At 47.2% G+C, this 14,081-nt stretch overlaps 1 protein-coding gene across 1 annotated transcript; it reads right to left on the bottom strand.

The window, feature by feature from the left end:
* Positions 1–5,678: 5,678 nt before the first annotated feature.
* On the bottom strand, positions 5,679–9,324 carry HSBP1 (heat shock factor binding protein 1). The gene is made up of 4 exons (XM_040075766.1): positions 9,230–9,324; positions 8,720–8,786; positions 7,941–8,060; positions 5,679–7,072 (listed from the first exon to the last, which is right to left on the bottom strand). Exons 1-3 carry the CDS (start codon positions 9,272–9,274, stop codon positions 7,942–7,944), a joined length of 231 nt encoding a protein of 76 aa, XP_039931700.1. The 5' UTR covers positions 9,275–9,324; the 3' UTR covers positions 5,679–7,072; position 7,941.
* Positions 9,325–14,081: the final 4,757 nt, after the last annotated feature.

Genomic DNA, 14,081 nt, shown 5'->3' with positions numbered 1-14,081 from the left:
CCCTGCAGAGCTCTGCATTCATCTGATACTGACATTATTTTTTTTTTTTTTTTTTTTTTTTTTTTTTTTTTTTTTTTTTTTTTTTCTGGGGATAAAACCTGGGGTTCCAGTGGGCAAAAGCAGCAGGAAAAGCCAGTGAGGTGAGAAGGTTTGGGGATTAAACGTGGCTGAGAGGGATTTCAAATTCTAGTCATGACTTTTTTTTCTGAAGTATTTGTTCTGCCCTATCAGCTAATACAGCAATGGTGCATGCATTAACATCCTGAAATTGAAACAGAGATCAAGGGTATAGGCTACAAATTGGTTTTGGAGCATAGCATTAAATAATCAAACCACGCTGGAGCAGCCTCTGTGACAAAATGACTTACATTTTTGGTGCTGCTTTTTCAATGTGATTATGCATTTTAATTGTTTGACTTCAGCCTGCGGAGTAGTTTCAAAGATGTTTTAAAATAACTGACGGCGTGAAAAGCCTCCTGGTTTTTAAAAACGCCTCGGGTTCACTAAATTTGTTTTTAATTCTGCGTGATGTGTGAAGCAGTGACTTTGTTCGGTGCTTCCAAGGGGGTGGAGCAGGATTTTCTAAAACACTCTGGATTGACGAGGCTACAGACGTGTACAGACAGTAGAAATTCCCATTCAGCTTGGTGGTTTGTTACTCTGGAAGAACACAGGGCTCCATAAGTGTCACATTTGGAAGAACAAGAATCTTCAAGGCCAGGTTGGAAGGGGCTTGGAGCAGCCTGGGAGAGTGGAAGGGGTGGAACAGGATGAGCTTTAACCTCCCTTCGACCCAAACCATCCTGAGATTCTGTGATTCTCCAGCTGCCCTGAGCCTCAGAGGGAAGAGCTCCGGGCCATAGAGGGACTGTGGATAAACAGAAAAGCTGATGGGTTGGTGCTCTCCACTCCTTCAGCCGTTCCCCTCAGCCTGCCCTGCAGGAGCTCTGTCCCCAGCTCCAGATGTCCCAAGTGCAGAACCTCAGGGCGTGTCCACATCCCCTCCCAGGAGCACCAGGCACGAGAGGGTTGATGTGGGAACACCTCTCACCAGCTCAACAAGGAGCGAAAACCGCCTCTAAAACCTGTGCTTTGTTTGTTTGTGCTATTCAGAGAGCAGAAAATCATCACTTATAGTGGCAACTGTCAGCACTGGTAACCAAGTCCTTGGCTAAAACCCTGGAAAGATGATTAAAAAAATTAGAAATGGCAGATGGTGTCATTCTGCTAAACATATTTTGCGGGTGCCTGTTGATTTAGAAGTGCTCAAAATGGAATTTAACAGGATTTTATTTTGCAAGGACATCAATTTCCAACATTTCTTGCTAATGAGAAGCACTAATAACCAAACCCATCAATGCCCTTGAATCCCAAAGTGTCTTCAGTGGGAATGTGGGGGAGGAAGCCCCAATCATGTCTGGGATCTCTTTGAAGCAATTCAAACTTCATGGTCACAGTCACTCAGGAGAAAAGCCTTAAACTTCTGCCTTAACTTTTATTTAAAAGTGGTTCTGGCCTGAAAAAAAATAAAAACAACCCCAATGTTAATGTGAGGATCTTGCAAGAAAATACAGGTAAGAACATTAAAAGCCAGATTATCAAAACTTCCATTCATTTATCATCAATTTCAACATTTATAGTCTCATTTTTTAAAGAACATTTGGTCTGATTTATCTTGTTTCTCGAGTTCAGTAGCAGAAGGGCTGGTGTCCTTTTGTTGGGTTGGTTTTTTCCCCCTTTATATCACATTAACATTCATTAACAACCACTTCTCCTGTTTTACAGCAGCTGGAAAATGCAAGGAGTTGCTGTTCTGCTGCTGAGCAGCCTCTCAGGAAGGAAATGACCCCTCCTTTTATTGCCACGGCAGAGCTCGGGCCATGGGAACATCACACACAGGCTTCACTCCTGGGGAGTTCATTGCCTAAATGCCAGCAAACCTCGTGTCTTAAACTCAGTCCCTTTTTCTTCTGTGTTATCAGTTGATTTAATTTTCCAAAAGTAAAGTGTTTCCAAAAGGAAATTGTTTCCAAAAGGAAATTGTTTCCAAAAGTATCGCTGTCCTGGATATCCTTGGCCTCCTGACTCCCTGAAGTACGTAATCAAACAATAATCCTGGAAGTAAATACATAATCCTTGAAGTAAAAATAATCAAACAAATTAAAATCTTCCTGGAAACCTTCTCGTGTTGCTCTTAAGGAGCCGATGTTTCTGTTCCATGGGTAGAGAGCAGCTGAGTTCCGTGATTTCCCCCACTGTGGAGGTTAAAACGTAAAAAAGCTTTAAAGAGACACTTTTACTGTGCTCTAAAGGGACAGGGAGCCGGTCCTCGAAAGAAAACACTTCTGTAAGAGAAACAAGTGGATTTTCATTTATTGGGAAATTCATCTTCTCAGAGATGAAGGATTGGGTCTGAGGAGGGGAGATGTCCTGGGGTGACTGTGTATCCCCCAATCGTCTGTTGGGTGCAGGGGGGAGGGCAAGCGCGGTTTGTTTGTCCCCAGGAAAACTCTGCTCATCGGAGTGACCTTGAAGCGGGGGAGCTGGAACGTGGCAAGACAAAAGAAGCTCTGTTGTTTTTCCCTGGCAGTTAGTTAGTTAGTGCTAGCATAGTTAGACGCTGTAGAATAGCTGAAGCTTTTTGCTTTTTTTTTTTCTTTTTCTTTTTTTGTCCTTTTTTCCTTCCTTTTTGCTTTTTTTGTCCTCTCCTCGGAACTGTTCCAACCTCTCTGGACTAAGGACCTGGGGAAGCACCGGGGGCCTCCACAGGGGACCCACCCCACCAAGACCAGCCCTGCACATCTCCTTTTCTCCCAGCGTCAGCGGAGACGGAGCGGTGGAGCACAGTGACGACCCTCAAGAGGAGACTTTCTTTAAGTTTGTTATCCCTCCGTAAGCGGCACGAAGCTCTTGTCATCGGGTATTGTGCTGGGAGTGCTTTGCCTGTTTAATAAACAGGTTTTGTCCACTTCTCTCTGAGGAAATCTTTTTTTCCCGAACCGGTTGGAGGAGGGGAGGGGGGCCCCGTGGGAGGGTTTCTCCCAAAATCTGCCTGAAACCACCACAGGAGAGTAAAACTGAAGGAGCTGTGCAGGTGGAACGACTGGAGCCCGAGCAGCTGGAGGTGTCAGCTGGCAGGACCCCAGACACAACCCACCTGGCATGAGGATATTCCCGTGCCACCAACCCCCTCCAGCTGAGCCCAGATGTGACAGGACGTGGTGCTGCAGCCCAGAGGGACGGCTCTGCTGGGCACAGCAGGCTGTGCAGCGCCGGGAGCGCCCCATCCGAGCTCGCAGGGGAACCCAGAGGTGAGGATGGGATCCCTGCTCTGGACACAGAAGGGTCACGAGTCAGCCACGCTTGTCACATGCAGCTCTGGGGGAATGAACTCCACCGCTTCTCCAGCTGTTAATTCCAACAGGATTGCACCTCTCAAGAGGGGATTGCACACTGCTCTGAAAGCTGAAGGGACTTTTATATCTGTATCTAACTACTGGAACTCCACAAATAAAAATGTCAGGTCTGTAGCAAAACAACGTAAAAGAGCATATCCTATTATTACATGCACATATTTCAGAGACAATTCCTGATTAACCTTTCTGATTTCAGAGTGTTTATAAGAGGTAAAGAATCTCTTCCCATTCTTTATTTTCCTAATGACCTAGTTTCATTAACTCTACATCAGAGTAAGGGGGAAAAAAAAAAAAAAATCTCAGCAAGCATTAGGTCTTTTCAAAACAGCGAAGCTTAAAGCCCAGGAAGTGATTTGTGCATCCTCTTCATTTCCTTAATTGATAACAATCCTCAGTGCCTCGTGCAGTACCCGCATGTCAGCAGCATGTGGCTCGTCACAGCCCCAGCATCTGACCCCCAGATTAAAGGAACTGATTCATTAATCCGAGCAGCCCTGCTCCTCGCAGCGGCTGTGCCACTAGAAGGCACTATCCGCTAGAAAGTTGGGAAAAGAGAAGAGTTTTATTCAAGGATTCCATGCGGACGCCTGCGGGAAAAGCGCAGGCTCAGGCGCGGCGTTAGGGGAATGCTGGATGTGTCTCTGCCTGTGGTCACAGCTGTTTCCCGGCCAGATTACAGAATCGGCACGATTTCCCTCTGCAAGGAGATGCCAAAGGTATTTCCAGGGTGAAGGACTGAGTTCCCAGAGCTTTGCAGGCTGGAGGAAGAGCTGGAGTGACCTCAGCCGCTGCCCGGGTTTGGAGGACGGGCAGGTGACGCCTGATTCCCACAGGAACCCCTGGCAAACCAAGTCCCTGTGGCTCAGGCACCTGAGGAAAGGCACCGAGGGGATTTCCCTGGGGGTGCTGAGTAAATCTAGGTGGGGACAGGAAGCATCAGCCGGCACAAAGGCTCCCTGCCAAAACCAGGGCGGCAGGATGGGGTCCAGCAGCTCCCCTGTCCCAGTGACACCTGCCAGGACCTGGGCTCACCCTGTGGGAAGGGAGGCTCCAGAGCTGCTCCTTGCAGGGGTGAGTGCCACAGGTCAGTGTGTCACCGGCTCTCACCAGCTTCATTTAGTGCCTGCACCAGCTGCCGGGGGCTGAAAGCTGCCTGTGCAGTTTTATTTACCGTACACTGCCTTTATTTAGTGTGCACCGGGCAGAGATTAAACGAAAAATCCTCTTAAGGATATCATAATTCTGGATTGGTTTGTCAGTAGGCCCAAGTGTTTCAAAGCATGCGTTTGTTAGAACACTGCTCCTCCGTCCAGAGTAACATTCCTGCTATAAAGACTGGAATTAAGACACCAGGAGAGATGAAAGAGCAGTGTCAAATTTATTTGTGTTGCCCAGTGCGAGGTACACAGGCCACACAGCTCCTGTGATATTTAACTTATTTCTCAGGTCTTAATTCCAGCATTCAGAAACAGCACTGCTGTTAAAGATTGCCTGCACAATCTGTGGCTGAACACTGGCAGGATGCCACTGCTCGCTTCTGTCACAGAAAAACTGGTTCTATTTGCTGTTCCTAATGCAGGTCTTTCATGGAAGAGCATCTACATTTGTAGGTACCTGGAGACAGTCTGGAAACCACAGCTCTGTCCTCAGGAGCAGCTGAGGTGGGGCTCTGAAGGGAAGAGAAGCAGGGCTGGAAGAGGATGGTGATGGAAACCCAGAGCAGGTGCAGGGAAGAGCAGATAAAATCGGTGAAGTGTTAAATTTATGAGGGAAAAATATCCCTGCTGAACAAGGATTGGAATCTTTCCACTGACTGGAAAAGCAGCTGCTTCTTAAAGCTGAAATAATTTTCCTGGAAGTTACTCTGCCAGAATAAACTTGAGGAAAGCAAGGCTACTGCTGCTGCACAGGGCAGGGTGCAGGCAAATTCAGCAGTGACCATTTGTGCCCCAGGAGGAACAGAGCCAGAGGAGGATTGTAACGCCATACACCAGATATAAAAAGAGAATGTGCATGTGTAAACATCACACAAAATGATTATCCACTTCTAACAGACTTTCCTATATTCTAATTAGCTGCTGAAGTCCAGGTCTGGCAGGACATGAATCATCACCTTTTTTATTACACAGAACACACCTGGACTTTTAGACTGGATTCTGTGAGCAGCAGCTGCGCTAAAATCTTGTTATAACTTACAACTAAATATAATCTCCCAAAAAGCCATATTCTTATGCTAGATTGTGCTTCAACACACACGACCTATTTGTTACCACCTAAGAGTTTATTAGATTCTTTTGAAGTGACATTACAAAGGACCTAAGGCTGGTATTACAAGTATATATCAATACACTTCTCATGTTCACAAAATTCCCATTATTACGAGCTTTTATTCCAGTGAGTTTGGAAAAATGACCTGCCGTATTGCCTTCACAGCACTCAGGTGCTAATTTGGTGGCATTTAAGGAGCAGTTTAAGTGTGGTCCAGCTGCAACTGCTGCCTGCCACTAGTGCTTGCTGAAATTTGCATTTGAAGCTGGAGGAGCATTGCAGTGATTGTCAGGAACCAGCTGACATTGGTCATTTTTCCTCACAAGTGACACAGTACAGACTCTCCCAAGCACACCTTCCACGGCCAAAATACATTTAATCCATACTCCAGGCCCAAAATGCGGGTGTGGTTAGAAAAGCAAACGCTTCTCTAAATCAAATTATTTTGAAGTTGTTATTCCAAGAGAAGCGAGGCTTTAAAAATCGACCTGGATTCTCTCCTTTTTTGTTCCTCATCTTTTTCTGTTCATTATCACTGCTCTGTTGGCCCAGCTGTGTCACACGAGGCAGTGATTCCCACTGCAAACCCCCACAGACATTCCCACAGTCCCATCCCTGCTGTCCAGCACCAATCCCACTTCAATCCCAGTTACTGAGCAGCGTCAAAGCGGTGTTAAAAACCTTCAGTCCCACAGCGAAAGTGTTCAGTTAACAGTCCCTTGTCTGCCCAGGTGTCACAGCTTGGGGTGGCAGTGGTTGCTCAGATCTCTCATGGTAAATCTGCATTTCTGCTTTACGCTCCAGGGACACACAGCTCAGGCAACGCCAGGAGTAGGAGAGATGATTTTGATGTTCAGTGTCTCTCGTTTCCAAAAATCGCCTTTATTACACGTATGAAAGACAACACAAGCCTCAACTAGTGAGTGCCTGATGCTCAGAGCGACAATTAATGCAATTGATTAAGTTTCAATCTTGTGCTTCACTCCACAAACTCACGTAGGACAAGGCAAGATTCCCATTTGGTGGGAGTCACTAAATGCTGAGCTATCAAACACGAAACATCTAGAAAAAGTACAGGAAAGAGAAAAAAAGTGACTCCACAAAAAAATACACCCAGAGGAGTTGAGATCCATAAGATCCTGTGTTTTAATAACACGACCGAGTGATCCTCGTAACAAGAATTGAAAAAGTCAAATTGCAGTACACGAATCAAAATAGAAACTACCCTACCCCGACTATACAATGTACATCAGGAATGCAAGCTCTGTAACAATATAAAAATGCTTTCACACACTGGAGCTGCAAAAAGCCATTCTTTAATTCCAAGGATTTGTAGAAAAGAAAAAGAAAAAGTAATCTTCCTTGACTCATCTTGAATTGTTGGCAACCTGTTGGAAAAATAGTAAAAGAGGAGATTACTGAGAATTAAGAGAATCATGCTGATCAGAGGTTTTCATTTGTGGGGTTCAGGCTAATGGAAATGACACTGAGGGCAGTGAAACCGGTAACAATTTGTATTTTTAATGAGGTTACACAAAAATAGACACCTTAACAAGCAAGAACGTATCTGTTCCAAACACACAGGCCCACTGCAATACAGGGGCAAGTCAGCAATCAGAAATGCTGTAAGAACACACAATATAATATAATATAATATACAATTTACTTCTCAGTGCATCTTCTCCAGGGAGCACTGCCCTGGGACAAGGATTGCCTCATGCCTGAGGGCCCTCCCACACAGCCAGGACCTGCAGCTCGGCAGCTGTGTGAGAGTCACTACTCCCTGCAGGCTCCTGGATTACACACCGGAGGGATTTATAGCTGAGGGACAGTAATTTACTCCTCAGCAGCCACCAAGGTGTGGCTCCACCGCTTCCCTGGGCAGCTCCTCCCAATTCCTGAGCACCCTCTCCATGGGGAAATTCCTGCTGCTGTCCACTCTGAGCCTCCCCTGGCCCAGCCTGAGGCCGTTCCATCTCCTCCTGTCCCTGTTCCCTGGGAGCACAGCCCGACCCCCCTGGCTGTCCCCTCCTGTCAGGAGTTGTGCAGAGCCACAAGGTTCCCCCTGAGCCTCCTTTTCTCCAGGCTGAGCCCTTTCCCAGCTCCCTCAGCCCCTCCTGGTGCTCCATTCCCTCCCCTGGCCATGCTCTCTCTCTCTGTCTCCCCCCACACCACCTCACAAACCAAGGAAAAGCTCCCTCTGTGCCGAGGTCGGTAATCCCAGACCCCCAGGGATTTGTTCCAGAAGTGATTTACTTTAACCCTTGTTGGGAGCCGGGGTCTTGTTCTCCCCCTCGAGCTCCTCCACGCCCGCCTGCATCATGAGGTCGGCGATGTTCCTCTCCAGGTCGTCGATGCGGCAGCTCATGTCATCGACTGCCCGGGGGTCAAGGAAAGAGGGGACAGCGCTGCAGCTGTGCCTGGCCCACAGCAGGGACCTCCCAGCCCCTCTCAGCCCACCCCTGCCACACTCCCAGCCCAAGCCCCAACGTCCAACCCGGCCTTGGGCATTTCCAAAAATCCAAAAACAACCACAGCTCCTCTGGGCGCCCTGTGCCAGGGCCTCCCCAGCCTCACAGGGAAGGATTTCTTACCAGTATCCCACCTAACGCTGCTCTCTTTCAGTCTGAACCCATTCCCCCATCCTGTCACTCCTATAAACAGCCCCATCCTTCCTGGGGGCTCCCTTCAGGCACTGGAAGGCCGCAATTAGGTCACCTTCAAGTTTCTCTTTTCCAGGCTGAACAATCCCAGCTCTCCCGGCCTTTCCTCCCAGCAGAGCTGCTCCATCCCTCCCGTCATCCTGGTGCCTCCTCCGGGCTCGCTCCAGCAGCTCCACACCCTCCCTTTCCCAGCACTGGAAGTGGATCACATTCCCCTATAAGTAGGTAGCGCTGGCTTGGTTTAATTCTTTTTATCATTACAGCTTTGATCAAGCACCTGTGGTCACTTCCAATTTATCTCACAGACCCCACTGGCAAACAGACTCTGTGACACTTGTAATTCTGCACACATCTGAGTTTAGAAAAGGATATTTCTTCCAATTATTTGATCCGACATGGTTTGAAACTTGTCCTGCATTTGCTGGAGCAATGTCTGCACCTAATAGAAAGGGAGTAAAAAGAAATGTTTTGTTTCCTTCAGAGGCTGTTACCCAATCTCATGTAATAAGTACACAGCTCCTTCACTGCCAAGCTCAGAACTCTGAAGTATAAATAAATCTACAAGTAACAACGGTACTTAAATATACGTATAAAGAGGCGAAGTGACGCCCACAGGAAACACTTGGAAGTTCTAGAAATGATCTCCAGCCAGGACCAAACCCAGGAAAGCAGCTCCCACGGTCCTGTTAATCCCACGGGCACACTTTTCTGGGTGCCATGGAACAGTCTGGGACGAAGGGACCCTCTCCTTCCACCCCCTGCCGTGGGCAGCGACACCTTCCGCGGACCAGGCTGCTCCAAGCCCCATCCGGGAAAGGGATTTTCCCTCCTCCCCTCCCTGTGCCGAGCCCCTGCAGCCCGTCCCCGCCCTCGGGCGCTCACCACGGCCGTCAGGTCCTGGACGCTCTTGGGGTCGGTCTCGGCCATGGTGGCTCCGGCGGCGGCTCCACTTCCGGGAGTCGCCCCGCCCCTTCCGGTCTCTCTGGCGGGAGCCCCGCCCCGCGGCACTGTGGGAAATGTAGTCCTTCCCCGTCCCCCTGTAGGCCGGGGGATGTATACATTGTGTGTATACACAAATAATGTTGTATGTCCCGGTAAAACCGGCACAACTATTGGAGCTTTTCGCTGTTTGTACGTTTCGGCTGAAAGCTGCGTGGTTCTCTTATTAATTAGCCTTCTGTCTCATGTTTATTTACTCCGTTGGTTGGAGGGTGGTGCTGGTAACACCAAGAGCGTCGTGATAAACCATTCTATGTGTTAGGAAAATTAATCCACGGACACCAGAGGTTTATGCCCAAAAGGAGACAGAGGAGTCCTTTTTCTTTATTTGAATAAAGGTAGAGGCCATGGGCATTTCCCCGGGGTCTCTCAGTTTTTCGGAAAATGCAGCCTCCGTTTTATCCCAATTTCCCAGCCGCATTTCCCTCTTTTCCCATTGGCTGAGGTACTTGAGAGGTACAGGCTTCCTGAAATGCCTAAGATTGCCCTTTTAAAGTATAACCCCCCTAATTTTTAATTCTTATGGGATTTATGGGTTTTCCCCATTGTTACTTTCATCTTTCAATATCCAATTTCATTTACAAACAAACCATAGGTTTGTTTGTAAAAGGCAAGTATCTTCTTTTCCATTCATCAATGAGTAGAATCCTTCCCCTTGTCTCTCTTATCTCTCAGCCCTAGTTTTATCTACCAGCAGACCCAGGGCTTGTTTGTAAAGACAAAACTTGTCATTCCTCTCATATGTAAAGAGCATCTCTGCTCTAATCATGATACATTTTTGTTTGAACTGCAGCTGTTGTCTCTGTTTGACATATCTCCATGAACAATTTTGTTCCTGAAGTCTTCGTTTCTTTCCACAAAGAAAAAAGAATTATTTATTTCCCAGTTTTGTTATTATTTCTTAATGCACACTGTTGAAATGTTCCTTTATTTTATTTCTTGCTTTCTTCTGGATGAGCCATTAAGTTTAGGTACTTCTTTTCTTTTGAATGTCAACAATCTGCCCAGAATTAGATGAAAATTTAAAGGATGACATTTCATGAATATTTCTTATAGAATCCATTGGCATTTCTGCTGCTTTGAATAGACAAAGCTGGATGATTTGTTTATAAATACTTCATGCGTGGAGGAGAATAGGTAATTATTCTCATTGCCTGCTCCACTGAGATGTTTTTTCCCCTCTGTTATTGAGTTAAAAGAAGTTTGGCAGATCAATCACGAATTTACAGCCACGAGTCTCAGACTGAAATTAAGGACGGTTGAAATTTTCTTTATTTCCAAATGGAAATGTGAAATGTGTCCTCCCAATTCCAGCTCTGTAAAACCAGGAGAGAGGCACCGTTTGGAGCTGGACAGAGGCGCCATCTGGAAAACGAGTGGACACCCAAGGAAACCTGGCCAGGAAAAGGGGGCAGTTACACGGCTGTGCAATGGGCAGTTCCAAAGGCTTTGCCAAACGTGTAAATCTGTCGCTCTGCAGCAGTGACAGCCCGTTCCTGCTCTGCCTGAATCTGCTGTCGAACTCCCCTGGTCACCGTCAGATCAATGCTGAACTCTTCTGCAGAACCCACCCACCGCGGGGTGAATAAAAGCAGCGTTTGTTTGTTCAGCGTCGCGATGGGAGAGGAGAGGGTTCCTAACTGCAGATTCCAGGCTGATGAGGGTCGACATTTAGCTGCCCAAATTGCTCGTTAGAACCACTTCTCCATTTTGTGCCCAAACTCTCAGCACGTGAAAATCTGCACTCGGCTCATCTGCTGCGGAGAGATTGTGATGTTCCCGTCTGCAGCACGAACGTACCTGCTTTAGCCCAGACTGCTCTGGATTTGGCAGCCCCAAAAGGGGTGCTGGTAGTTTCCATGTGCTCAAAGAGTTTTGCATGAAGGACAACAAAAAATAATAAGCCCAAACTCGTCACCTTTTTGGTGATGTTGAGCCATGTGGCTGGCAATGCAGCGCCAAGCAATAAATGCTGTTTGTGCCTGGGCTCCAGACAGCTGCTCCCCTGGATCCTGAGCAGAGCTGCTTTACAACCCGTTTGCCTGGCACAGAGCAGCTCCCTGCTCAGTTATTCGCTTCGTTCCCAGGGTGCTTGTGACGCTTCAAGTGAAATTCAGCTGCCCCGCTCCATCCAGACAAACCCTTGGGTGTTGTCTTTTCAAGGAACGTGATCATCTCCCAGGCTCTTCCTGCTCTCCTGAGGGAGGCAAGATCCATTTCCTTTAGGGCACTTCCTTTAGGCCAGGGTGGGGTGAGAGTGAGCAGGAATCAGAGAGGGAAAATCTGCTCACAAGAACCCACACCAGACAGCACAGAAGGGGAAGGGGCTCTCCAGCAGCTTTGGTGGGATTTGGGGCTGACGTGGATCTTTTTCAGTGGGGCAGTAAAACGGAGTGCATCTATTTCAGTTGTGTTTGGGGCAATCCCGTGGGTGCTGGAGCCTGACTTTTGATTTTTGAGCCCCAAAGCCTTTGGCACGAATCATAGATCATGTTTGTAACCACATCAGCTGCCTCAGTCTGGGAGACTGGTTTATTTTTTGGGCTCACAACAAAGGGTTAAGGAATGCAGTGTAAAAGCCTCCTGTTGTGTGCCCCTGTTGCTCCTGCCACAGGAGGGGAAGGCTGTGTGTGTTAAAAGTGGCAAATTGGCTCTGTAAAATTTAAGCCTTGAGATTTAGACCTCCTCCAGTTGTAAATGTGATGTGGAAGCCAACACATGTATCACTTGTTCTGCCATGCAGCAAAAACTGATAGCATGAGTGAGATTGGATTCTTTTTTTTTTTCCTTCTAATACTGGGGAGGAAAACCTCTCATTTGTTTTTTTGAGAAAGAGAGTCCCTTCTCTCTCTCAAAGTACTTCTTCAAGTACTTCTTCAAGCACATCAGAGCTGGCAATGTGAAGTGCTTTAAGGGGAAAAAATCCTTGCTTTAATTACAGACAGTATCTCATAGCAGCACAGCATACCCAGAACCTCTCTTTTTCGAGCCCCTTTACTTTCTCTGCAGGAGGAATGGATTTTTTTCCCCATTTTCCTGAGCCTGATGTGCCAATCCCCAGGTGAGAGTGTGGAGGAGGGTTTGTGGGGAGGATCTGTTCCCTTTCCATGTGCTGCTTTGGGATCAGGAGCGGGGCCCAAAACGATGCCATGCAACAGGCAGGGAACCCTGGCATCCAGACACAGCTCATCCAGCTTTTCCTGGGCTTTCCGTGTCCCTTCCCAAGGTGGGGACCAGCCTTGCACAATGTTCCAGCTTTTCCTGAGATTTCCATGTCCCTTCTTAGGTTGGGGACCAGCTCTGCACAGCGCTCCATTCTCTGCTCCAGCTGAGACCTTTCCTGCTCCTCCCCACACAGACGCTAGAAGAGCCATTGGACTTAAGGTTTTGCTGAGGTAACGACTCTCAGTGCAGGGAAATCTCTTAATTCATGCCTATGAAAAAATGACCAGGGATCCAAATTTCTTCTGCTTCTGTTCCTAACATGCATTTCCTTCAGGAAGCTGTGTCTCCAGCTGCTCATCCTCAATGCAGTGTGTTGTTGTATCCCTGGCACTGTGCTAGGAATATGCTGTAGAGCTGTTCCCCTGCCAGATATGAAGATCTGGCTTTATCCCCCTGATCTCTTTTCCTCTAATATCAGTGAGTGGCTAACCCTGAAAAGAACTGGTTCTTTCTTTGTGTTATGAACTGTAAAAGGATGTTTGGAGCACGTGGTGAATGCGAGTGACACTTGTGAGAGAACATCACTGTTCTTGGGCCTTAAAACGCTGCCTGTTTGTAGACTGCATCGAGAGTACATGATTATTTCCAGTTCTGGGATGCTGTACTTTGGCAGTGCTTCTCTGTGCAGTAAAATGCACAAAAATAAACAATACCAAGCTATCATCTCCTTGCATGACTGTAGTTCTGTCCAGTTCTGTGCCTGTGCCAAGCAGGGTATTGGAAGGATCACACTGCCATAGCCCACTGGGAGGAAACACCCAGCAGGTTTAATGAGAAATTAAATTAAACTATAACCCTAATTGCATGGCGGGAAAATTCAACTCTTATAATTCTGGTTACTCTAGCATAGAAAGGTTTTTAGTGCATTTTAAGGTGCAGAACGATTCTATAAGAAGCATAACCTGGAAGGGACGTGGAGCTCATCTTTCATTTCCCTGCTCTGAGGCTACCCAGGCTGAAAAGTTTCGAGCTATGTATTGTTTCAAAAACGGCATGGGCATGCATGAGTGCCCAGGGAAGCGTTAAGGTTAATATATTATCAGTTTCCTGCTTTCAAATGTCAAAACACGTAGCTTGAGACAGTCACGTAAATAAGGGAATGATGGCAACTGAGAGGAATCCCGTTTGGAACAGAAATCGGAGGTGGAAAACAATCCTAGAAACAACGTGATGGACGCTCATGAATCAACATTTGTCAATGTGTTATTTGTGCACGCTGGGATTTTGTTTTGCAGCCAGCCATGAGTAAAGCTCCCTCTCAAGCTGGTGCCTGTTCCCCTGCACTTCCCCTACTCGTGATGGTATTGACTGTGGACATGAACCTCGTGCAGGATAATGACAGGTTCTGCTGCTTTAATTATCCCTTCAGACCTGCAGCAGCAGGCTCTGGGGAGCTCACAGAGGACGAGACTCAGGGCACCTGGAATTATTGCTGCAAATGACTGGATTGACATTTCCAGGAAAAAAATAAGATTTCTTTGTCAATTTATTTTCTGGTGTGGGGCTGGGC

Source organism: Hirundo rustica, chromosome 11, assembly GCF_015227805.2.
Source record: "Hirundo rustica isolate bHirRus1 chromosome 11, bHirRus1.pri.v3, whole genome shotgun sequence".
Classification (NCBI taxonomy): domain Eukaryota; kingdom Metazoa; phylum Chordata; class Aves; order Passeriformes; family Hirundinidae; genus Hirundo; species Hirundo rustica.
This window is presented reverse-complemented; position numbering and strand designations above follow the sequence as displayed.